General features: G+C 38.7%; 1 protein-coding gene across 2 annotated transcripts in view; it reads left to right on the plus strand.

Annotated features, from left to right (window-relative positions):
• Nucleotides 1–27,215, plus strand: part of Cubn (cubilin) — a 226,607-nt gene that overhangs the window by 23,480 nt on the left and 175,912 nt on the right. For both annotated transcript variants that reach the window (XM_055593908.1, XM_055593909.1), the window contains 8 exons: nt 630–864; nt 9,041–9,222; nt 11,851–12,013; nt 13,063–13,253; nt 21,192–21,336; nt 22,080–22,258; nt 23,021–23,186; nt 23,607–23,823. In XM_055593908.1, the coding sequence (XP_055449883.1) occupies nt 630–864; nt 9,041–9,222; nt 11,851–12,013; nt 13,063–13,253; nt 21,192–21,336; nt 22,080–22,258; nt 23,021–23,186; nt 23,607–23,823 (1,478 nt within the window). The remainder of the gene's footprint in view (nt 1–629; nt 865–9,040; nt 9,223–11,850; nt 12,014–13,062; nt 13,254–21,191; nt 21,337–22,079; nt 22,259–23,020; nt 23,187–23,606; nt 23,824–27,215) is intronic.

The following is a 27,215-nucleotide window of genomic DNA, read 5'->3' on the forward strand; positions in this document are numbered from 1 at the left end:
GGGAATCAATAGGGAATAGGGGAATCAATAGGGGATAGGGGAATCAACAGAGGATAGGGCAATCAGTAGGGGATAGGGGAATCAATAGGGGATAGGGGAATCAATACAGGATAGGGGAATCAATATGGGATGGGTGAACACATACGGCAGGTTCTTCAGGGGCTCTGGGTACATTCTTATGAAGGTCAAGCTTAGCCATTTGGACTTAATTTAAGATTTTTTTTTCAAATGACCATTTCATTTTTTAAAATTTTATTTAGAATCACTCTTGACCATACCCTTAATAGAATAGTCGTTTGATAAAAATCTTGGTAAATTTGTTTTTAAAATGGATACATAGCATTAGTACATATTTTATGGGGAATAATATGATAATTTGATGCATGCATAGAATATATAGTGATTAAATTAGGATAGAAAGCATGTCCATCTCCACCGACATCTTCTCACATTTCTGTATGAGTTAAAGTTTGGTTTGAATGATGTTAAAGCCAGTCCTCTCTGCGTAGCCCTGCTGCACACATCGATGGGTAAATAGGGTTGACGGCTGTATCTCTTTGAGTGAATGCTTGCTAGCTGGTGGAAGAAAGGCTCTGCATTAACACGGGGATGCTTGTATGTTCTTTTAGGTTGTGCACGTCACCTTCACATTTCTCAACTTAGAATCAGCAAATAATTGCCCCAGAGAGTATCTTCAGATTCACGATGGAGATTCCTCAGCAGGTTTCCCACTTGGGAGATACTGTGGCTCAGAGCTCCCCCAGGGGGTCCACAGCAGCGGCAACTCTCTCTATTTTCATCTCTACTCTGAATACATAAAAGGCGGGAGAGGCTTTACAGCAAGGTGGGAGGCGCAGAAGCCAGGTGAGTGTCAAAGGAGGAGAAAGCAAAACTTGTTTTCCTATTATGACGCCTTTGGTGACCGAAAAATAATGTAACATTTTAATGATTTTTTTAAGAACAAACGATTTGAAAACAAATTTGATTTTGAATTTAAGAACAGAAAAATTAGGGTGTGTTGCAAAGTTTAAAATTCATGAGTAATAATGAGGTTATTAAACTACTGGATAGAGATTTTTGGGCTGTTTTAATATAATATTTGTATTAATTGTTTCAAAACTTAATACAATTTATTTTTATTATAGTTACTTTCTCTCTTCCCCCTAATTCCTCCCAGACACACCCTTACCTCATTCAACTTCATGTTATTTTCTTCTTTTTTGATTTTTAAATAATTCACCAAGTCCAATTTGTGTTTCCATCTATTCCTAGGGTTAGAGCTGTCACTGGGGCTGCTGGTGGCAGGGCATAAAGGTTGGGTTCTTGGCCGGATTTACCGTACCAAGCATGTGTTTCTTTCTATGGAGCAGGCCGTAAATCCAGTCAGAAAGTGACTGGTTACCCACCCCCACATGTGACTTATTCATACCACTCTTACAAACCTGGACATAGCTTGTTGTGCAGGTTTTTATTGCAGTTTACAGGGTTCACAGATGAATTTTTCCCTAGTAGCCTGCACAGAATCTTCCAGAACTGTGAAAGCTAGCCATCAGGGAGGACGCTTCCTGGTCAGTACCAACTTCATTTTTCCATGTCCTATGACTAAGGAGTGTGGTGTCTTTAGCAATAGGCTCTCACCATCAACCAGAAAACCATTTTTGTAACTTCAGCTAGTAAGGTTATCACAATAATGTCACTGGGAGCTTGGACTGTTCCTTACAGTAATATTCCTTATTTTAAGAACCACTTGATAATTGCTAATTTTTTTCATTGTTCTTAGGTTCTTGTTTGTTTGTTTGTTTTGTTCCTGTTTTTTTCTAGATGAGGTCTCACTGTTCTAGTCCCTGGGGCTCACTTTATGTACGAGACTGGCCTTGACCTCACAGAGATTCTCTGCCTCTGTCCCCCAAGTGGTGGAATCGAAAGTATATGTCACGATGCCCAAATGTTGTTCTTATATTCAGTTGGTACTCGTTTTTTATAAACTTTTAATTGCTAATGCTTCATTTATTTCAGTGTTTAAGTTCCAAATCTTTTAAAAATTCTTTTCTATTTTTCATGTACTGTCATGTCATCTGTGAGGAAGGATACTGTTAATCTTATATTTTGTAATTCTTACATCTTCCCCTTAATTATTGCCTTGGCTAAAACCTGCAATATGGTGCTAAGTTAAAGTAGGGAGTAATGAGTAGTGTTTTTTGTTTGTTTGTTTTGTTTTTTCCCCAACTTCATAAGAAAACCATTGAGTATTTCTTGATTGACTCTAAGATTACCTTTAAATGAGAGTGCCATCAGGCCATCTAATAGTTATTGCCATCTCTCAGAGAGAGAACCACAAGGCCAGGCAGGTTTGCTGACAGCTAGTAGTCAATTCTTTAAAACCACATTGCACTATTTCTGCCTCATTAATGTGCTGAATTTACTTCAAGCCTACTTACATTAAAGGTGAGATTTTTCCTTTTTCTCTCTCTAATACTTGGGAAGTTTAACTTACTCTTGCCTTTATAATCTTTTGGCCTTTTAAAATAGTCTTTTAGGGGCTGAGAGGCGGCTCCGTGGCCAAATGCTTGCTATGCAAGTGTGAGGACTGCAGTTCACATTCCAAGGACCTACATAAAAGCCAGGCTGGAGTGACAACCTGCCTGTAATCCCAGTGCTTGGGAGGCGGGACGTAGCTGCCTAGCTAGACTAAGCAAATCAACAAATTCAAATGGCTCAAATGGGGGAGCTTGCCTCAATATGTAAGGTGATGTATTATTCAGAAAGACACACATGCAACGAAAATACATTTAGTGTATGCACTGAAATGAAGCATTTGACTTTGTTTTATCTGTATTTATTATTTTATGATGTATTTTTATTAGTATTAAGGTATTTTTCCATGTTAGTTTTGGCTCCTCAGAGATCATAACTGCCAGTGTGGTCACTATTGATGGTGCACTGTATCGAGTGTTTGAAATTTGCTTTTGAATTAACAGGATGTTTGTTTTGGTGTTTCCCATATTATGAGGAAAAACATATATTTTGTAATAATTGGATATGGCCATTTATATATGTCAACTTAGTCAATTTGGTCAGTAGCTCTGTTCAAATATTTTAATGTTTGCTTCATCGATGAGAGAACTGTACTGAGGTCTCAAGCTGGGATTATAGATTATTTTATTCTGACATCTTTGCTTACTATATTTTATTTAATTTTTCTAATTATTTCAAATATTTAAATTTTTTGCTTAAATAATATTTGAAATATTTATTTTCCCTTTTTTTTCTGTGTGTAGTGAGGATGTGTGAAAACTGCTCTCTTAGCATTAAGTGAAATCAGTTATTGGTTGTCTACTCCTACACCTTTGTGACACCCTTGTCCCAGCTAACCCTGCAGATGGGACGCTATCGTAGATCAGAGCGTTTGTGGCTAGCTTTTGTAGCCTGCAGAGCACCTTCCTGGACTAAAGATGCTAACGCATAGGGGCAGACTCTATGTAGACACCAGCTTGACTTCTCCATGTTCAATGAGTTGTGTCGATGTTGTCTTTAAAAATGGGGCCTTGTCATGGGAGCCCTTTGACTAACAACTCAATTAGATGTAACCCGGTCCTGTTACTAGACACTTCATTTGGTGACAAGAAGTTGGGGGCTCTGTGTCCTCGTTTATTGATTTCATTTAGATATATGTATATGTATATATATATATATATTTAAAAGGAGGCTTCTGTATTAGGCTTTTATACTGCCCCTTAAATGGCCCCTAATTTTAACTGTCTCTCCTCATGTTTCCTTCCCCATCCCCCTCTCCACTTGATCCTCCTGTTCCAGCCCCCACCCCCAACCAGCCATTCTATAACTACTTTATTTCTCTTTTCTAAAAAGATGTATCTACACACTAGTCCCATACTCTATACCTAACCTCTGTGGTTCTACAAATTGTAGCTTGCTTATCATTGACTTAACAGCTAATATAATATCTAAGACATCATAGGATATTTTTAAAACATGAATTTTATTTATCTGTTGAAAAAGTTCATCAGAATGTATTTTTGTCAACTTTCCCCTCTAGGTCTGATTGTAGTTACTATGGAGTCCTTGTATGGGACCCCAATATCAGATTTCATTCTGGCTTTGCTCCAAGTGACTCCTTTGTTTATTATTATTATTATTATTATTATTATTATTATTATTATTATTATTATTTTACTTTTCCCCACCTGGGCCTAATAAATTTGTGTTAGGAACAGAACATCACAGATAATGTTATAAGGACTCCTGGTTAGATTATATTCCCTAACCAGTTGGCTTTGTTTTAACAGGCAATTACATTACTGACATATTGCCTTGATCCAATTGATGCCTGAATTGAAAGGGGTGTTTCAAAATTATCCCTTAATCCTGGTGGAGTACCATGATTCCTAGAACATGGTTCTTACCATTCAAGCGTAGCTTTTCTGAACTTTCAGTTCTGTTTTCAGGATCTTCACAAAACTCTTTCCCTTCTGGCTGAGTCTGTAATAGCATTTGGATATTCATTTTCTTCAACTTTGGTGTTCTCTCATTCCACCATGCTGAGCTGATCTCTGTTACGCCTTCTATCGTCTTCCTCATGTATCAGCCCTTAAAGATTTTTCTAAATACCTGGGGAAACTCATACAAAAATATTTGGCACTATCTTCATGCAACTGCTTTCTTGTGTAATATGTTGCTCTGAAATATTGAATACTCGAGAAGCTTGACATTCTGGGTTTTCATTGACTTCAGCTGGCAAAAGAATTACTGTCTTCCTTGTTTACGTCGGTAACCATCTGAAAGTTACACACGGGAAGAATTCCAGGATGGGTACAGGATTCAGCATACAGGCTTCTGCACTGCTCAAAGAGCACAGTACCATGCTGTTTGTTCCTTGAGACCCCCAAACAGCAACAACAGACAGTAATTCTAATACCAAGAATCAAGCATTGTTGGAATTTATTTGTTAAGGAAACTAGTTATGTGTTCTATACAGCAAACACCGTATGGATTGTGCTGTTCACATCCCATGTGCCGTTTGTCATGCTGTAAACTAGTACTTGGGTCAAAAGTTCTATTTAGTTCTCTCTTTCTCTCTCTCTTCCTGGCCAAAGTAACCACGTTCAGTAGCACATTGTAGTTTCTTTTTCTCTGTTATTACTTCAGTATTGATTAGATTGTTGATCTTCCCAGGTTGATCTTTTCATTCAAAAGCATCTCTTTTGTGCTTTCTACAGCGGTTTTTAGCAACTCTTAAATTCATAGGGACTCACAAGATGATGAGAGTGTAAGTGTATCATTTCTTATTATTTATTATCTCAAGTTATCAAGGGGTATAAGTTCACTACACCGGGTATTTGCTTACTTGTGGATTTTAGAAGATGTGCTGCTTTAGTTTTTGTCAATTTGATGCAACTTGCATCACCTGGGAAAAGGAGCCTCAATTAAAGAATTTTCTCTTTTAGTGTAGCTTTTGGGCTTGTTTTTCGGGGTGTTTTCTTAATCGGTAATTGATGAAGAAGGGCCTATCCCACTGTGGGATAGGCAGGTAGTCCTTGTTTGTGTAAAAAATCTGTCTGAGCAAGGTAGTAAACACCCTCCTGGGGCTCTGCTGCTTTGGGGCCTGCCTCCAGGTTCCTGCCTTGAGTTCCTACCCCAGTTTCCTTAATCGTGGCTCTAACCTGTAAGCCAAATATATCCTTTCCATCCCTAGGTTGCTCTTGCTCAGCTTTTATGCGAGCAACAGGAAGCAAGCTAGGACAGAAGAAAGAAAAAACATTTACAGTTTTCTCCCTTTTCTATTAGTATTTGAGTTAGTGACTTGGTTTCCTAGGATTGTTCAAAATGATTAATTATTATTTCATTTTGTTTTTTGTTTATTTTTGATATCTATAAATTAGTATATTTGATAAGAGTTGATGTGGTTTAAAGTATTTTAGATTCTTTTAAAATGTTTAATTGTTTCATATTTTTTAGTGGTAATTTTTTTCTGCTTAGTTTCTGAGTCTGTTGGACAAGACCCCAGTAACCTTTGAAAGTTACTTTGCTCTCTGGTTTGAAAGTATTTTCCAGGCCCTTTCCATATTTTTATAGTTTCAGCACCGCAGTTACTTCTGGAAAGAGCTGTCTTTTTTTTCAGTGGAAACTGGACTTTAGGTCCTACATCTGGTAATAAGAATGATTTCTGTTGCCAGGTCTCTGGATGTCTCTGGAGCTCTCAAAGCACAGAAGCAGAAAATACCTTTTTAATACTATTAAAGGGAAAAAAAAAATCACTGGACCTGCAGTAGTCCTGCAGTATACAGATATATTAAGATTTTAAGGTTTATTTTCTATTGATATTTATGGCTCCCCTCACTCACTAAAAAACATGATTGCCAGTGAAAATAGCATATCACTTCTGGATTTGATCCTTTAAATTTTCCCAAGGCCAATGCCAATATTATTACTAATAATATAATTGAAAATAATTTACTGTTTTATTGCTGATATTTTATGCTCACTATATATTTTATGGGGGCATGATTTTACACACCGATAGCCCTCAGCATTTAGGAAGTGGAGGACAGGAAGGCCACAGGTCTAAAACTTGCATACATAGCACGGCCCCATCTATGGAAGTAAAACAAAACATACATTTTTTCCCCTTGGCAGTGTTACAGTGTTTTAAAGTTACAAAGTCTTAGTATTCATGTTTAACTTTTCAGTTCAGTGAAATTATTTATTGGTGATTCTTAGAGATTCTTTATTAGATTTTTAAAAAATTTAAAAATATTTTTAATTAATTAATTTTTTATTAATTATAGTTTATTTACTTTGTATCCCAGCTCTAGCCCCCTCCCTCATCTCCTTCCACTCCCACCCTCCCTCTCTCTTCTCCTCTCATACTCCTCTCTCAGTCCACTGTTAGAGGAGGTCCTCCTCCCCTTCCATCTGACCCTAGTCTATCTGGTCTCATCAGGACTAGCTGCATTGTCTTCCTCTGTGGCCTGGTAAGGCTGTTCCCCCTCAGGGGAGGTGGTCAAAGAGCCAGCCACTGAGTTCCTGTCAGAGAAAAGCCCTGTTCCCATTACTAGGGAACTTACTTGGACACTGAGCTGGCGTGGGCTACATCTGTGCAGGGGTTCTGGGTTATCTTCATGCATGGTGCTTGGAGTGTCAGTCTCAGAAAAGACCCCTGTGTCCAGGTTTTTTGGTTCTGCTGCTTTCCTTGTGGAGCTCCTGCCCTCTCCAGGTTTTTCTATCTCCTCCTTCTTTCATAAGATTCCCTGCATTCTGCCCAAAGTTTGGCTATGAGTTTTAGCATCTGCTTTGATACCTTTTTAGATTTTCAAATAAATGTTGCTTTATGGTTGTATAAAATGTTTGCACAGTGCTAGAGTCATCTCAATGAACATTCTGCTTTTTCACATGTACAGCTTCTACCCTATTTCCTGCTATAAGTAGATTGTTAGTAAAATTAGCTTTATACTTATCCCTTTAATGACCACACAGACTAATAGTTTCCCTTCTTACACTAAAAGGCACCATTACATATGCAGAGGTATTTACCTGTCCTTCCTTGACCCTAGAAACCGCATCAAATCTAGAACGGAGCTCACCATTACATAGATACGTCCTGCCTTGTTCAAATATGTATTTATAGACACTTGATTTGTTTTCTTTAGACTTGTGGATGTACCTCGTAAACTTTATATATTAGCCTTATTCCAACTTTCCCCCTCTGCCTTTGGGATTGCTTGTTCAAAATCATGCATAAGATTTTGCTGTTTTATAGGTCGTATTTCCTCTGCAGTGTTCAGACCATCTTGTGTTTTCCTAACACTGTGGGACAGTGACTATTCACAGCCAGTCTAATAATTTGTTTTTAAACTTCTGGACTTTTATAACTTTGAAAGTCAAGAGCCCTTATCTCAGTGGTAGCAGAGATGCTGGACATCTTTCTATGTGTACTTGGGACACTGGAATCTTTTTAGTATAGTCTGTCTTCATATTGCTACTCTTTCCTGAAATTTTCTACACTATGGATGATAACTATTATATATTACATTTACATTTGATCTTTAAATCTGTATATTGATTATATTATTTTATGAATTAAAAAGTTTTATACTCATAATATACTTTCAAGTTAAGTTTTAGGTAATGTACCTTTCTCTGAACATGGATGTTCCCTGTTTGGAATAATGAAATTCATGTATCTAATTGTTTCAGGTTTTCCTTTGCTAACAAAAGCTTTGCCTTATGTGCATAGTTATTTGAATATCTTATTTTACATGTTTAAGATGTCATCGTAATTTCTTTCTTTCTCAAGGCATATTTATCAAAGTCTAGATTAGTTGGTGTTTCTACTTTTTGCTTCTACAGTAACATTTATTACAAGCCACCACAGATTCTCCATTAAATAAATGTGAATATTAAAAAGAAGAGTTCTTCGCTACATCTCCAGTGATTTGCCAGCCAAATAAGGAGTCAATGTCACGTACTGGGGATGGCACCAGGAAGCCCAGTTCAGTGCGCTACTTGTTTCATTTGCTTAATCACCATGTACATTTACTTATAAATGGGAACAACATATTTTATAATTTATGCATGTCAAATTTACATATGATCTATATATTGTAAGACAATTTATCTTATAATTTTATACTTATATAATCTATATAAGTATAATAATTTATTTTACAGCATAAGAAAAAATTTCTTAAAAGAAAATTAGGTGTTTCTTAACTATTTTAAAGAATAAAGTGTTCTGGTTTATGGAAAGATATAGAGGCTGACAGAAGTTCCAGAATTTTTAGAGCATTAATATATATTAATATTAATTCTGACAAAAGTTCCAGATTTTAGAGCATTGCTTATCAGTCGGTGCTAGATTTATAGTCATGACACTGGACAGCTCAAAGTACTGTGAAATTTATGAGGCCATCCTAAACTCTTCATAGCTATGTAAATGAAGCTTGCCTTCTGACAGCAGAGTCTGTGAGAATTCTATGTGAATTTAGCCCACTTATGAACTTACTCACTTTCCCTCTTATTTCAGAATGTGGTGGCATAATCACTGGTAATTATGGTTCTATTACATCTCCGGGGTACCCTGGAAACTACCCCCCAGGAAGAGATTGTGTCTGGCACATTCTAGCCAGTCCTGGCTCCTTGATAACATTTACCTTTGGAACCTTGAGTCTGGAGAGCCACGATGACTGCAGCAAAGATTATTTGGAGGTAAAAAATTACATTTAGATAAGGCCTTAATATGGTATGATTAGCTGATTAGCACTCAGGCACTGGCTTATGATGCCGTGGATTTCCATGATTTTTTTTTTTTTTTTTTTTTTTTACCAATACATATGCAGCCAATGCTAAGTCTCTAATCTCAATTACACTCAGTGTTACTCAGTTTTCTAGGTTCCACTTGAGTGTGGGAGAGCCTGCTTTGCCTCACCCCGAACCCTGTCCTTTCCGGGAAATTCAGACTCCCGGAGTGAGAATAAAACCTGAGCAATGGCTGTCTCCTCCAATACAGATTTTAATTTTTAGTTGTCTGAGGCAAACCCTCAGGTGGCCCACTACTTGACTCTAGTGGGCCATAACAATTCTGTAGGAAATGGTTGGTCAGTGTTGAGTCTCACTGGGAAATGTTGAAAATTACCCTTGAGGGAAGAGGAGTCTGCCTGCTCTATTCCATTAGCAAAAGGTTAAAATATAGAGGAGGAAAGGGGCTGTTACATTCATATTCCATATACAATGAAATACATCAAAACTGTTATTCTCCATTTGTAGACTAGAAAGGTCACTGAGGAGACTGGGTTCTTAGGTGGTTCCTGTACTTTTGTCACTGTAAATCTCAGTGCCCCACAGCACTGCTAAAGAGAAAATGAACCTTTTTGAGTCCATTAGAGAAGGATAGAGTCCTGTGGAATTATTCATAAAGGATAAAGGATACAGCTGTCAAGCAGGTCTCCAAAGTTGAAGTCATTAGTCATTAGCAGTCGTAATAATGGATTTGAAACCTTTGGGAATGACTCTGATCATTCTCCTTGGAATGTCTTAGCAAAATATCCTTTTAAAAGTTGACAGTAAGAAGTGAGTTATTGTGAAATTAATATTCAATAAATCATATCAAATGAATATTAAAGCCTTTTTATTCTTACATATTAATTCCTGAACAGCATATTATAGAAAGTATCAATCATTTAGACAATATTGAACTCCCTCTCATTTCTCATCAATGTTTCAAAGAACTAGTTACAAGTAAAAAAATAAAGTAACTTTGCTCTATAAATTTGCTGCCAATGTAAAAATTGATTTGAGTGAATGAAATTGCCCATATGAGAATATTCTTCAGTTCATTCACTCTTTGGTATTCTATGTACTATAGATTTTTGCAATTATGTCAGAATTATAGAGTGCTCACTGTGATTTATCTAATGCATAAAAAGCCAACAAGGGTTTTTAAGGGCTGGAGGTTACATGAGACCCTAGGTTCAATCCTCAGCCCTGCTAAAAAGGAGAGCAAGGAGTAGAGAAAGAGGAAAGAAGAGAGGAGAGGAGAGGAGGGGAGGGGAGGGGAAGGGAGAGAAAGGGAGGGGAGGGGATAGGCTAGGAGAGAAGAAAGAGGGAGAGGAGGGAGGGGAGGGATGGGGAGAGGAGAGGAAAGGAAAGGAGAGGAGAGAAGAGGAAAGGGGAGGGGAGAGGAGGGGAGAAAAGGGAAGGGGAAGGGAGAGTAGGGAAGGGAAGGGATAGGGAGAGGAGAGGAAAAGAGAGGAGAGAAGAGGAGAGGGGAGAGGAGAGGAGGTGAGAGAAGGGGAGGGGAGGGTAGAGGAGGGAAGGGAAGGGAGAGGGAGGGAGAGGAGAGGAGAGAAGAGGAGAGGGGTGGGGAGAGGAGGGGAGGGGAGCAGAGTGGAGAGGAGGGAAGAGAGGAGAGGAGGAGAAAGAGGAGGAGGTGAAGGAAACCATTGACTTGAGGTTACATTATGAATAGCTTGGGTAGGTGAAATGGCTCAGCCGGTAAAAGCACTTGTCCAGGAAGCGTCAGGACCTGAGTTTGATTATCAGATCTCACAATGGAAGAGAACTTGATTCCTGAATGCTGTCCTCTGATCTCCATAAGAACTCCCTGGCCCACAAGTATATGTGCATGCTTATAGATATACATACACCTTCATGCAACTGTATACATGTATACACACACACACATATATACATATACTTGTAAGTACATACATTCACAGCTATAATATAAGCACATGTACACAGAATTCATGCACATGAGACATAGAATGAGAACTGTTTGCAGGTTCACACTGTTGGCTTGCGGAGTACCACTGTATGCAGTGCTGAATGGCAGCCACGTACTTTTGAAAGGCAGCTATAGGTTCCCTCTCTCCCACCTGCATCCCCGTGCACACCTGTGTGCCTGCCCTAGTTGCAGATCAGTTCCCATCACTGCTACCATCCGTTCTCCTGCTCTCTTTGACATACTCATTTTTTTCTTCTGAATTACTAGGATTTCTTCACTTTGAGGGAGGGGGTACCATGAAAGTAGACCTTGAGCTTTGCATCATAAGAAAATGCGGAAGCATGTATTCAGCTCCAGGGTGGAAATTCCAGCAGTAGCTGAGGCACCTGACAGGACAGTGAGAACACATTCTTTCCTGGACACTGGCTGTGTGTTTGGATTATTATGTAGACGGCAGGGAATCATTTTCCCTTTTTAATAATTGTGATAATCCAGCACCTTAGACTGCTCTGCCTTGCTACCATAGTTAAATGACAGGTTTTCTGAAGCGTATGTCCTAAGTGACATAAGCTTGGTTAGTGAGAACCTGACTACTTGTTCTTCTGTTTTAGATTCGAGATGGTCCTTTCCATCAAGACCCTGTTCTTGGGAAATTCTGCACTTCTCTGTCCACCCCACCACTCCAGACTACAGGACCCGCTGCCAGGATTCATTTCCATTCTGACGCCGAGATTTCTGACAAAGGCTTTCATATCACCTATCTAACCACACAGTGTAAGTAACCTGCCCACTGAGGACACGGACTGTGCTCTAGCTGCTTGTTATGGTGATGCCAAAAGTGAGGCTTTCTTAGCGACATGCCATCATGCATATTCTCACACCACTTTAGACTGAGTCTTTATATTCACAGTGTTAAATACTACAGCATCCCTTAACCCTTCAACTATGGGATCCACACTGTGAGGGAGACCACAGGCACCTAAAGTTAACTAATTCAGAACCTCAGTTTCTTAATGGTATTTGCTGCTTTGTTGCATGCAAGATTGTTCATGATAACAGTGCAGTCTCTGAGAAATATTTGGCTTCATTCTCGGATCAAGTCCAGTACAGAAAAGCCAACTTCCAGGAAGGTATTGTTCCCATTGCTAGGATTCACTTCCATATATTTAGTTTTGATGCTGTCAATTACATTCATACCTTGAAACAAAGAACAAGAATGAAATAGTCTGTGGTTTTCATTTGAGTGAGCTAGAGAATTATGCTTTTGACACTTATTACTGTGTTCTCAGTGAGAATTCATGTAAGTCTCTATAAAAAAAAAAAAAAAAGAATAAGCATCCTCATTGGTCTCCTTCTCTCTTTGCTTTGGCTTTAGGCCGAATGCACAGTCTCTGTAATTTCTAGAGCTCTTCTAAGGACTGTCAATGGCTATATGTTGCTCTCCTATGCCCTCTTCCTTCAATATGCTTCTTTTATATAGTTACATATCTTACTCAGTCACAATACTTTATAGAGTGCCTTAAATCTTTTTGGCATGAAGGAAAGCATTAATGTATTTAAAAAGAAATTTACATAGGAGAGCGACAGCTCAGAAGTTCAGTCACACTTCTCTGTATCTACTTCTTCGGTATCTGGAGGGATATCTGGCATATATATGAACCTAAAACTTTATAATAAGTGGCATGGACATGGACAGGATGGACAGAACAGAGTAGGTACTTAAATGCAGGGCTCAGCTTAAGCTTTGAAAATTGAATCTAATGTGTGGAAGTCAGAGAAATGCTATCCCCATGACCACGCTTCTCCTCCGTTGTTTCCCTCAGCGGATCTGCCCTGTGGCGGGAACTACACAGACCCCGAGGGTGAGCTCCTCCTTCCTCCCCTGACTGGACCTTTCAGTCACGACAGACAGTGTGTCTATCTCATCACACAGCCCAAAGGAGAGCAAATAGTCATCAACTTCACCCACGTGGAGCTGGAGAGCCAGATGGGATGTTCTCACACTTACATTGAGGTAACCTTTGCATTCAGTTACCCTTGCAGGACACTCATTACAATTCCCATGTTCTGTGTAGTGGTGGTTTTCAAATGGCTGCCAAGCCGTGTGCATCTCGATCACCAGAGAGCTTGTCAGAAATGTCATCTTATGCCTTTCCACAGCACTACTGAACCAGTATCTTGTGGAAGGAGAAGCTTCCAGATAAAGCAGAGATTTCAAGAAGTCTTCTAGAGGATCTAATAGAATTTCTTTAAAACAGACCTAAAGAAAGTAAAACAACAAGAGCTTGATAGAGGAGCCAGGGAAGCACTGAAAGGAAAGTTGAAAGTTAGCAGCTGTTCAGTGGAGCTCATCCAGTACATGCATGTGAATAAATGTAACTAGATTTATTGATAGGACTAAGATTTCAGAGGGGTTCTAGAGCAATTTTATATGCCAGACAGCATAACCCAGAGAAAGTCAGATATTTGCATATCACCCAGCCATCTTGACACAGAGTTCTGTTAATACCTCAAATTCTCCCATTTTAATCTCATGAATCCAAGGCTCAGAGCAGTTAACCTATCTGCCCACAGTTGAGTTTAGGAGTTGCACTGGTCTCTTGCAAGAACAGGCTTGTAATGGTGTACCTTTAACCACTATGGACACGTAGTCTTTTCTTGAGAAGATGACATTGTGAATTCCATACCCTTCTCTTGAGGCACAGGAAAATGTGAAGCCAGGCACAAGAGTTATCTAAGACAAGCAAACATGTCACAATGATATTGAGGGGACTCTGAAGAGTTCTCGTGTATTCTTGGTAGACGTTCTTCTGCTGGCAGTAAACTTGTCAGATAATCTGGAATGCTGCACCCTATTTGACAGTGAGAAACACTTTCCATGAATTTCTGTCTCATAACCTCCTTTATATTGTTGTGGGGGAAAAATCATAAAACTGGCACCCAGCGACTTAATTTTGTAAAGCAGAATGGCAGAATACATTGTAGTTAGAATGGGGCTTGGCTAAATGACCTCAGTTCTTGCTTTGCTTCTGTTGTTAGATGTCTGTATAACTCTGGGTAATTCTTTGGGTATCCAGTTCCCACTTCAGTAAGATGCCTTACCTATTTTCTTATCCATTGTGAGATTAAAATCCGAGCAGAAATGAGAAAGAAAGCCTTAAATGTTATTATAAAACATTATATTAATAAAAGGTCTTCTAGACCAAATTTTTGCTCTTTCCTTGATCTTAGCAGTTTAGAATCAGCCAATAAGACTCTTCCATAGCTGGCCATACAACTGATTACGCTCTGATGTGTGCACAGTTTTATAAAGTATTGATGGAAATTATAAAGAACATTGCTATCTTAAACAAAACCGTAAAATCACACATACATGTATAAATTCATACACATACATGCACACATATATGCATGTACACACAGACAGACACATGCACCCACATGTATGCGCATCTTAATTAACGTTTCTACTTCTAAAAATACTTTTTTGCCCTTCGTCAGTGTGATCTGGCTATAGAAGGATGAGCTCAAAGAGAGATTAACTTTTAGTTCATTTAAGCTTTTCAATTGTATAGAACAATATGATAGATGTGACAGAAGCATCTTTCCAGAATAAAAAGCAATGTTTCTCATTAATATTTAATAAATGGCTCGAGCCATCAACTCTACTGTGAATGAAGGGCATAAAAGGTAGTAATAAAAGTTAATTTTTTTTTTATTCCAGAAAATGCAAGGTATGGGTTGAATAAGAAAAATCTAACATATGACATTAAGACTGGAGCTTGGAGTAGGCTGTGGAGAGAAATGAATGGGGTTTTATACCTCATCATATTTCAAAACATACCCTCCACACATATTCCCCCCAGAGAAACCGGAAAAGGAGCATTGCAGGAGAGACTAATGGAGTGGGGTGGCATGCCTCCTAGAGAAACAGAGGGATTTCTGGGGGAAAATCTTCCTTGTTAGAAATGTGCTACATCCTTGCACAACTTCAGGGGCCAGCTCTGACTGGAATGAAAAGAGAATAAAGGAAAGCAAACACACAGACCAACCAAGAGCTGAGATCAAGTGTGCTGTACTCACTGATGGAGAAAATGCAGCGCTTAGAGCTTGGCTTACTAATTACATACAGTTGGGAAGAGAGGCAGGGTTATTGCAGACAGCTGGACAGATAAACAAGGAAGGAGACTATTGTACAGAGCTGAACAGGAGGCAGGTTTAGCTGGTCTCAGGAGGAACAATCACTACAGGAAAACAGTCTTCAGGCCATGGGTATCCACAGGGAGAAAGGCCTGGCGCACACACCATCAGTGTCTGCACACAGTGCAGAGGAAGGTGCTACCCCTTTGACGCTCATCCCAGGGAAGGCTTTGCCATTCTCCTGTGAGTCTGAGGCCTTGACAGGACGCAGCTATGTCAGCTGTACACAACCACTCAGGACTTTCCTCCCTCGGGGTCCCCACTCCCCAAAGACACGGAGACAAGTGCTATGTTATGACAAAATTAAATATTATGTAGGAGAGAAATATACTGTGAAAAAAGTAGGAAGCTCTTGACTTCAGTCTACAGTCAAATATCCACGAAAAAGGGAGGCCAGGAACAGTGGCCAACACAGTCCCAGAGAGTGAATGAGGTAAAAATACAATAAACCAAAACACTGAAACAGACTGTAGTAACTACCATCATAAAGGAGAAAAGAAACTAGTTAGGCAATCACTATTCCCATGTGATCATACAGGCGGAGAGAATGAGGCTGGGGTGGATACGAGCATGTGGGTAGAAGATCAGAAGGCTCCTAGCACTGTGCATACTCCCAGCGAGTGGCCACTACAGCACAATGAGGAGAATGATGAGAAGGAGAAGAGGAAGGCTTCCATGCTGACTTCTAATCAGCAGAGAAGAGAATTCTAAGGAAAATACATTAAATTTACTTGATTTTAGAAAGTCAGTTTAAAAATCTAATAAATAATTTATTGATAGAGATATTGGAGCCAACACTCTTTTGCGAGACTACAAAAGATGCTGCAGTCTCACAAAATGCTGAAATTCTGGCCACAAAGTGATCCAAATGCCAATGAAGGATAGTAAGAGCCAATAATAATATAATTATAATCCCAGAAAAAGTATTAGGCTGTGCCTGACGTGTCTCACCTTCTATCCCTAGCATGTCATTCTCTCATTTTGGGGTGAATCCACAGTCCCTTTCTACTCACCTAAATTAGCCTAGCACAGCTTCTAAGATCGAGTCCCTCTGCCACTGAGGAGGCATCAGCCTGCAATTCAATGTGCAGGGAGTATGTTCACACATTGAATGTTACCGTATGGTCAGGTTGTGATTTCAGCCACGGGATGAGCCAAAGCTCTTAGTTTCAGAATATTTGGTTTGTTTTGAATTAAGATTTCATACTTAAATATATTTTAGAATTTGTAGTGTAAAGTAAAACTGGATAGTTAGCATACAGAGAAATGCATGCGTGCATTAAGGCATGGCTTGGGACTTGATCTATTCCAGATGTCAAAGCCTACTGCTTACTCAGCTCTGGAATTCACACTGAACGTAGGAATTGTGTTTTGCAGCCCAGTAAATCTTAGCTCTCTGTACAGGAAATAGTCACTTTATAAGATCTCAGGTTTTAGTGAGTAGTTTTCTTTAGGAGCTGGTTTAGCCAATAAATGCCATTTGTAATACTTCATAGGCTTAATAGCTGGGCTACTCATTCTGTCCTGAGGCTCAGGATTTGTAGCATTCAGTATTTACAGAATGAACGCATAAATCCTTGAGAGGCAGGCAGCAATTCTTAGTTAGAAAACAACTTACCTTGCAAGCATGAGAGCCTGAGTTTGACTCCTTTCCTATGTGAGATGGCATGTTTGTGATCCCAGCGCTGGTATGTTCAAGACATGAAGCTCCCTGAGGTCAGCAGGTCTAACCTAATTTGTGAGCTCTGTGCCAGTGAAAAACCCTCTACCAAAGGAAGCAGATGATGTACTTGAGGATGACACTCTAAGATATCCTTTGGCCTCCACGTGTGTATTACCCCTTACACACACACACACACACACACACACACACACACACACGCATGCACGCACGCGCACGCACGCACACACACACACACACACACACACACACACACGCATCCTCAAGTGCATGTTCACCTATACAAACACAAATATCCACACATACACAAAATAACTTTCCTTGAAACCTGAGCCTTTTTCATAGAACTCTGGTGTTTTGCACTACCCCCGTGGTTCCTTTGCAAATGTGACCACTGAATTGACGAACTTCCTGTACTCCCTCTGAAAGTGATCATTGCATGATATCCATGACTTCTTAAAAGAAGAGAAAACTTACTACAACCCACTTTCAATATTAGTTATTGTTCTTTAAGATGTGCTATAAAAAGCTATTTGCAACACTCCCCGTGGAAGTCAAAAGTGATAACAAGCAAAAACCACCCGTGCTTCGTTACTGGGTTTGTTTTCTGCCCCGGCAGTATGTTGGCTTGGAATCCGTCTTGCTCGAGGCTCTGCTGCTGGCTTCTAGGGCTTTGTAGGACCCAGGCTCCTGGTCTCTGCGGAGGAAAAGGAAACAGTGCTTGAGTCACCCATGACAGCCAAAGCCTCTATGTGGAAATGGATTAATCACATCCACTTGCATTCCTGAGGCTGAGCAATCTGTGGTGAAGCTCACAGTCAACGGGAGGGCTAAGTGTTAGCTGCACATCTGGAGACAGGGCAAGCCTCATGGCAGAGAACACATTTCACTCCTATCTCACAATAGAAGCCAGTAGTTACGCAATATGGAATCACTTATTTTACCTTCAAGCACAAAGGAAAGAGGGCTTTTTTCTTTGTTTGTTTGTTTGGTTGCTTTTTTAATGACAGTACTAATTTACAAGTGCTAGGTTGTGAAGTACAAATACATTTAGAGTCAGTTATTTCATTTTATTAACTTGATTCCAGTATCTCTCTTTAAAATGTGGTGGTTAAAGTATTGCTATGCCTGGGTCCAGAGAGAGTAGAGGCTTTCAGAATTAATAAGGTTTCCTTCCACAAAGAGAAACACTGCCAAAATCAATTGTACCTTCCAGGTTTGGGGCCCTTGTGGCCTGTAAGTTGCTCTTCTAACATCTGGATGGCAGCTTCATTCTCCTTGCTAACGTCCTTGAATTTCATTAATCAGGACCCAGGGGACTGGCTCACTTCAGCATGCTTGTCTGGCTGCTTCTTCCTTCTTGTCATCTCCTAATGGACTAATAGGAAAGAGAGACAACGATCATAGAAGCAGCAAATAGAACCTGGGGGATTAGAGAGCAGGGCACTCACTCACTATCTTACTCGTGTTTCATGTGTTCTAGTCTTCAAGGGCAGTAGCAGTATGCTGCCTCCGTTAAAGACTGAATACTCTAAGATTGGCACTTTCACACTAATTGATCAACAAGAATTTGTCAAATACTATAAATACCTATTTACAGTATTGTTTTGTTTTTGTTAGATACTGATGGGCTACTTTCTCATTTCTCTGAGACTATATAGAGTTCTACTCATTGTATTAAAATCATTAAGTTATGAATAAAAGTAAGGCAACAAAATGAAAAACACATTTATTCCAATATGTGAGAAGCCTGGGAGAGCTTCAGCCATAGACAAGACAGTCAGCTGTCTGTCTCCTAAATGGCCAGGAATTCTCTAGAATAAACGTGGCCCAATGCGGCTGTGTGGGCTGGTGACTGATTTCTCTGAAAAGTGGGACACTCTTGGCAGTTTTCCAGGAGGAAGACAGAAGTGCTTTTTCATTTGCGTTCCACCAATCATCCTGGGAAACTGCCAATATTTATCATTTCCAAAAGTACTTTATGTTTAATATGTAAAAGTGGACTAGATTTTTGTGCTTCACAGCAAAGCTTTCACCTATGTGACACACAGGATGTTAGGGAATCCGTGTGTTTTGACCATCACATTTCAAACTCTCCCATGGTGTCATTCTTAACTACTCTATGCTGGTCTTGCCCACCAAAATCAGAAAAATAGATAAAAACAGAAAAACAAAAAGTGTCCTCACAGTTTCCCAAATGCCTAATTATGGTGCCCACTGAGCAGCACTAGCTGAGGCCTGCTGCTGCACAGACATCACACGCCACACGCCACACGCCACACATGCCATGTCTCCAGAAAGTGTCTGTGCCTGTCTGTGAGCACAGACTGTCCCGAGGCACTCCTGCCTGCTTTTTACTGATACCTGAATAGGGCTAGCTGAGAGTGGATTAATGCTGGGGCTACTCCATCCTCTAGGATAAGTTCATGGAACTAGAGTCTCATGGATCTTTGTACAGGTCGCAACGGTGGAAAGAGTTTCCAGTGTTTCACCTTTAGAAATATCAGAAAGAACAAGAGCTCTTCTTCAGCTCTTCTGTTATTATTTCTTTTATTACCAGAAATCTTGGGAAATTTCACTGTTGTCTCGTGTCCTCCTTTCCATCTCATTAGCTAAGCTTTGATGTAGTAACTTGCTGAAATTATTAAGACAGGAGGCTGGGGACAGATGGGGACATAAACGGGCCCATTGACATAGTTCATGGCCACTGCACTGAAAGGTGCGGAGTGATGACATTAGTTTTGCTGTAATTTTTATTACATGTATTTGTTTGTTTATTGTGTTGGGGGTGGGGTTGCACTGTAGCATACACATGGAAATCAGAGAACAATATAATGGAATCACTTCTCTCCTTTCACCATGTTAGTCCCGGGGATCAAATTCAGCTCACTAGCCTTAGCATCAAGGGCCTTTACTCAATGAGCCACCTCACCAGTCCACTGTGTTTCAGTAAATCAAAAGTGCTGGCAGACATTTTGGCACCTATAGAGCTGTCATGTTGTTTGGTATACAAGGCTAGCAATGGTCTGTAAATTTATTTTTCTAGAACATTGTTTAGGATATGAATCTATATTAATAAGTAAAATTGATCCATGGCTCTTGTTTTATTTGGTAATAGAGAATTGTACCATGCCTGGGTTTTTGAGGAGTTACACATGGGAATTATCTGTTCCTTATGTGCAAAATGGCTGAGCAAATACACAGCATCTTTTCACAATGCTTCCCTCTCAGGGGACACAGGTGAAGGAACTATGTAGTGATAATCCATTTCATCCAGGGATCAGCTATTCCCAATTTCCTCTTATTTGGATCCTTTTAGCAATCTATATAATTTTACAAAAATAATCTAACTTCGACATTCAAATACGTGGGAGAAGACTTTCTTACAGAATTGTATTTAATTCATTTCATGTTTCTTAGACTCTGTAATATGTTTATAATTTATTTTGTGATCTTAGATATAATTTTTATTTTCTTATTAGGTTTGTCTAAAATTTGCCTCTGATGTCCCATTCCCAACCCTCCTTTAAAAATTTGTTTTTTTGGTGTACTTTCGATTCTGCTTTCTTTTGTATTTAAATTATTAGATTTTACTTTTAGCTTTTTCTTTTTCTTTTAATGGTTTATTTTAAGTTTTTAGTATTGATTCTCTAGGCTTCTCTCTAGTTCTCTTGCTTTTTCTCTTGCCCATTTTTTATGTTTTTGATAACACAGTTTATTCCTTGAATTAAAAATTTAGTTGAAATTTCATGTTTTGACATGATTTGTTCTTGATTTTTATTGTTTGGGGAAACTATCTGCAGTTACAGATTTGTTTCTTTGATAACATGGAAATTAGGACATTTTAAGAATTATGCAATTATGTACTGTATTGGCTTAAGACTGTGTCATTATTTAGTACCACTCTGTGCTAAAATTGACCTACTAACTACTTCTTAAATGTAATAGAGATACTACCTAAATTAAACTTGTGCTTATTTTGAATGTGCCATTGACTAGTTCTCACATACTACCACAACTAAAGTCATTTTCCAAATTAGATTATAAATCCTTCTTTACTTTTCTTCGTAGGTTGGAGACCATAGCAGCTTACTTCGAAAGATCTGTGGCAACGAAACCCAGTTTCCCATTAGATCAATTTCTAATAATGTCTGGATCAGATTGAGAATAGACCCTTTAGTCCAGAAAGCTAGTTTCAGAGCTGACTATCAAGTTGGTAAGGAAACTACTGCTTACGTGTGTGTGTGTGTGTGTGTGTGTGTGTGTGTGTGCGTGTATATGTGTGTGTGTGTGTGTGTGTGGTGCCGATTGAGGCCAAGATGTTGATGCTAATCTCTTCCTCAATTCCTTTCCACCTTATTGAGACAGAGTCCCTTACACTGAGCTCCGATTTGGATGGATTGGAGGGCCAGTGAGCTCCAGGCATATCTGTATCTGTGCTCGCCCCTTCCTACCCTTGTCCCCCAGAATCCATGCAAATGCAACAAGCACTTTATCGACTATGTTCTCATTTCTATTTATTTTTTTTATTAATTTATGTGAATGAGCTTTTTGCCTATATAAAATGTCTAGACACAGAATGTGTGCCTCATGCTCTCAGAGGCTAGGAGAAGTGTCGGGTCTCTAGGGACTGGGGTTACAACTGTTTGTGAGCTGACTTGTGGGTGCTGAGACTCAAACCCATATCTTCTGTAAGAGCAGCCAGTGCTCTGAACTGATCGGCCATCTTTCTAGCCCCCTCACTGTCCTTCCCTACATGCTTTTTAAATGTCAAATTTACACATTATTTTAACATTTTAATTTTTAAATTTATTTTAGTTATTATATTTCTTGAGTGGCAGGAAGAATATTTCCATAAAAGTGTCACAGTCTGCATTTTTAGGCCAAGTTAGATTTGTAATGAAATTGAGGTCAAAAATTATTTCTGAACAAATATGGTTACCACCTTTTTATTTACAGCTTGTGGGGGTGAAGTAAGAGGAGAAGGAGTCATTCGCTCACCTTTTTATCCTAATGCATATCCTGGACAAAGAACCTGTAGGTGGACCATCTCCCAACCCCCAAGACAAGTTGTTCTTCTCAACTTCACTGACTTCCAGACTGGAAGTTCTGCCTCCTGTGATACTGATTACATTGAGGTAAGAGTGAAAAGCTGTTGAATTATTACTAAAGGTATCATATTTATACAAAGAGGACCATTGTTAGTACAGACCATTATCTCATAAATATAGATATGAAATTTCCCAGCAGAATGCTACTTAATAGAATCCAGTAAATATATATATATGTGTATATATATATATATATATATATATATATATATATATATATATATATATAAATGGAATATGACTAAATGCCATGAAGAAGGGTGATTGGGTGATTTATAATAGTATGTGTAGATTTTTATGTCCTAAAAATCAGTGAAAATTATAATGTAAAGTAGAATAGTATCAATAAATTAAAAGACAATATATTTACTCAATAGAAAGCACAGAAACCACTAGACAGAATCTACCTTCTTCCTATAATAAAAATAGTCTGAAAAAAAAAGAACCATGAGAAGAACTTTCATAATTTGCTATAAGGCATCAAAGAGGGCATCGACACCATCATACACAGTGATGGAGGGACGAAAGCTCTGCCTCAATGACTGGTTAAAGAGAGGCGTGTCAACGCTTCATTTCTGCTCAGCATTATGCTGAAAACTCTCACCAGAGCAGTGATGCGAGAATAAAAATGCATCCTGAATGTAAAGCAAGAAATAAAACTTGGTCTTCTCCCAGTCCCCCAGAGAGACTCATTCTGCACTCCCTCCACAGCTACTGATTGCCAGTAGCTTCCCCACCAAGGGCAGCAATTTTTCAAAAATTAACTTGCATATATGCGTTTTTCCTTAGATTGGTGCCAGTTCTGTCTTGGGATCTCCTGGAAATGAGAAGTTTTGTGGCACAAAAGTACCATCATTTATAACATCTGTGTATAATGTTTTTTATGTCACATTTGTGAAAAGCTCTTCTATGGAAAATCGTGGCTTCACAGCTAAATTCAGTGCTGACAATTTAGGTAGGAGCATGTCTTTCCCTGCCTCCCCCCTTTTAAGCTGCTATCAGAATAAGTGGACAATTGAACTAGGGGTGTTTGTCTACATGTGTAAGCCTCCGGGTTCAATTTCTACCTCTGAAAATACAAGTTACTTACAATAAGTAAATTATATAAAAGTCATTATTTAGTGAAAAATTATAAGGTACACTTAAAAACAAAGACTGTGCTTTCAACAAATACTTAGCAATCGTTACCATGTATCTATAGATATATGAAAGAAATAAGTTATTGTAAGTGGCATGTAAGAAGCAGCTGTTTCTCTTTTGCGCTTTTAATAGAGTATGATAGCACAGTTTATTTTGTGATCCATGTAACTTGTTCATTAATTGTTGTGATGATGATAATGATGATGATTGGTGATGATGATTTATTATTTAATAGAATGTGGAGAAGTTCTCACAGCACCAACAGGAATCATTGAAAGTCCTGGTCATCCAAATGTTTACCCAAGTGGTGTAAATTGTACTTGGCATATAGTAGTCCAGCGTGGCCAACTGATTCGTTTGGAGTTCAATTCATTTTACCTGGAGTTTCATTACAGCTGCACAAAAGACTACCTGGAAATTTATGACACTGTTGATCAGAAATTTCTCGGGAGGTGAGAATATTTTGTTGTTTTATGCTGAACCTTGAAACTTGCCATATATATTTTTGTACACAGCACAGATGAACAAAGATAGTAATGTACTTACATCATTTTATATCCATTTTTGTTTGTTTTATAAACTGGCAGCATATTTTGACCTTGCATACTGGCATATACTGAAGGAGAGTGCATGGAATAATAAGATTTACCTTACTGATGAATACATAATTTAGTATAGTCACCACTTCACTGGCAATAACACAAAATATCCACATTGTGTATATGTTTGAAAGATATGTGCCATCTACTATAGTCACACTGCTATGTGAGAGATGTCTCAGCATTTCTTCTCCTTTTTAACTTGAATTACATTACCTGTCTTTTACCAACATCTTTACTTATTTACTCCTATCCCAATCCCCTAAGCTCTGGTAAGCGCCATTGCACCCTTTACTCTTTTAGAATTCATTTATCAGTGAGATCACGTACTACTTCTATTTCTGTGCTTGGCTTATTTAACTTAATATAACATTCTCCAAGTTTATCTATTTTGTTCTGAATGGCAAGATTTCATTCCTTATAAAACAGTGTTCTATGGTATATATCATTGGCCAGTACCACATTTTCTTTATTCATTCATCTGTTGATGGACACAGTGTGTTTCTATATCATTGGTATAATGAGCATGAGAATGAAGTTACCTCTTCAGCATACTGATGATACTGAAGACTGTATCCCTTCAGGTAAAGCCTCAGTAGTAAAATCACTTGACTACAAGATAGTTACATTTTTAATTTTTTGAAAAACGTCTATATGGTTTTCCATAATGGCTTGTTCATATACCCACTGACAATGCATAAGGGTTATTTTTTCTCTACAGTACCAACAACTGCTATCTATTTTGTATAATAGCCATCATGACAGGATGAGATTGTCAAGGTTTGAGTGAGAATGGCTCCATACATCCATATGTTTGAATGTTTGGTCCCTACCTAATGGAACTGTCTGAGAGGGATTGGGAGTCGTGGCCTTGTTAATGTAGGTGTGGCCTTGATGGAGGAGAGATGTCACGGGGAGTAGTTTCAAGGTTTCCAAAGCTCACTCCAGCTCCAGCATTCTCTGCTGCTGCCTGGTGATCAGGGTGCAAAGCTCTAAGCTATTACTTAAAGCACCATGCTGTCTGCTTCCTGTCATGATGATAATGGGCTAGCCCTCTGAAGCTGTGAGCAAGCCCCCAATTTAACGCTTTCTATTAAGTATTGCCTTGGTCATGGTGTCTATTCACAGCAATAGAACAGTGACTAAGACACTGATAGAATCATTGTGGTCTTGGTTTTTGCATCTTTGTTAATGAATAAGTAACACCCCTTTTTCATAGATTGATGACTCACCTCCATGCCTTCTTTGGAATACTGCCTATTCAAGGCTTTTGCCCATCGTTTTGATCAGAGTATATGCTTCTTGTTGTCAAGAAGTGGTTTGTGTTCTTCTTATATCTTGGATATTAACTGTTTCCTTCTCCAATGTGTAGCTTGCTAGTAATTCCCATTCAGTGGGCTAAGTCTCTATTTTGCTGGGTTCTTATCTGTGCAGAGGGTGTGTAGATTGCTAGACTCCTACCTGTCTGTCTTGGCTTGCCTGTGCTTTTGAGGTCATAGTTATAGAATTTCTTATCCAGACCAATATTATAAAGTGTCTTTCCTGTATTCCTCTGGACTAGTTGCTTCGCTTCTCACATTTAACTCTTTAACTTACTTTGAATTGATTTTTATCTCATTTTTCTGCTTATGCATGCTTGGGTTTCCCAGCATTTTTTACCACATGACTATGTATAGTCTGTACTTCTATATATTGGTTTTTCCATACCTTCTAGATCTATGTGATATAGTTTAATTATTTTAATATCTTTACTCATTCAGTGATTATGTAATTATTTACTGTTTTAGTGGATTATTCTCTCTGATTTTGAGTTATACTTTCCTGTTTCATTTGTACTTGATAATATTTGATAGGCTGTTTAGAATTTTTAATTTTATGTTTTTGGTACCAGCCATTATACGTTCTTGTAAAAAATATTCTTGGACTTTGTCCTGGAATATTAAGTTACATGAACCCAAGTTAGTTCTTTGCAGTTTCCATTTTAATTCATTTATTTACTGACCTTGAGGGTTTTCCTTCCTCATTTGAAATTTCCTGTCTTGAGAGGCACTTATATGTTTTCCCTAGGGTTTCAGACTTTTGAGTGCAGAGTTAAACGCAGCCTCTAAGCTTGTATTGAAAACAGGGTTCCTCTGATTGCTTTTTAAATAGTTATTTATTTGTTCATTTGTTTGCTTATTCATTAATTCATTGTGTACCAGTTTATTGTCTGTCTGTATGCCTCTCTACCTCATGCATGATGCCCAGAGAGGCCAGGATCTGATTCCCTGTAACTGGAGTTACAGGCCAGTACTAAGCTCCCTCTGTGGATGCTGGGACTTGAACCCACATCCTCTATAAGAGAAGCTAGTGCACACAACCACTGAGCCATCTCTCCAGCCTCCTCTAATTGCTTCTTTTTAAATTTTTTTCTGATATCTTTTTTTTTTATCCATTAACCTGTAACATTCTTTTAAATCAGTCTCCAAATTTCAAATTTACTGCTTCTCACCCTCTTTTGCTTCTTATGTTAGTCTTTCATCTTTTAAAGCTTTACTTTTTTAGAGTAATACCTGGGTATTTTTAACCATGACAAAAATGGAATTTTTGCTGAGGGGATAATCTTCAATGATCATGTCACAGCATAGGCTACATGGCCATGTGTGCATGCGCACTTACTTATCTGCCTTCAGTCTTGTTAAGATGGCAAATCTCTGTTAGCACTAGAATCCTAGTCTACAACAAACTTCTTTAATTTTCCTATTTCTCATATTTAACATTTCAGCTTATTTTTTGGTTCCATTTTATTTTTTCTCTTTTGTTCCAAGCATGCATTGGCTTAAAATTTCTATTTTTCTTGGCTTTTTAATTTACAGGTGTTTCTCAAAATAAAATACCATGGCATAATGTCATTTATTGTAGTTGTGTTTACAGCATTACTAGAACAGATTTTCTGAGTAAAACTTTCTTTGTTCTGAAGGAACAATGACATTGTTTGATAATCCCACTTTTACCTTTCCCAAAGCGAGCTGTTTAAAGACAGACAGCTTACACGGAGTTCACTGTCCAGGCACTATTCCCCGTGCTAATGCACAGCGTATTACCTGATCAAGAAGTTAGAAACTATGTGAACCGGACAGATCAAGTGGCACGGAGCAAATGAACCATGTGCCCAATCATGATGCTCCTGAGTGACGGCGCTATCCAGGGCTTGTGCTGGATGAGTTTACAGCGCCTTGATTTCCTTTATTAGAGTTGTGTGAGTG

Source organism: Psammomys obesus, unplaced genomic scaffold (genome assembly GCF_907164565.1).
Source record: "Psammomys obesus unplaced genomic scaffold, mPsaObe1.curated_primary_1811, whole genome shotgun sequence".
NCBI classification, from domain to species: Eukaryota; Metazoa; Chordata; class Mammalia; order Rodentia; family Muridae; genus Psammomys; species Psammomys obesus.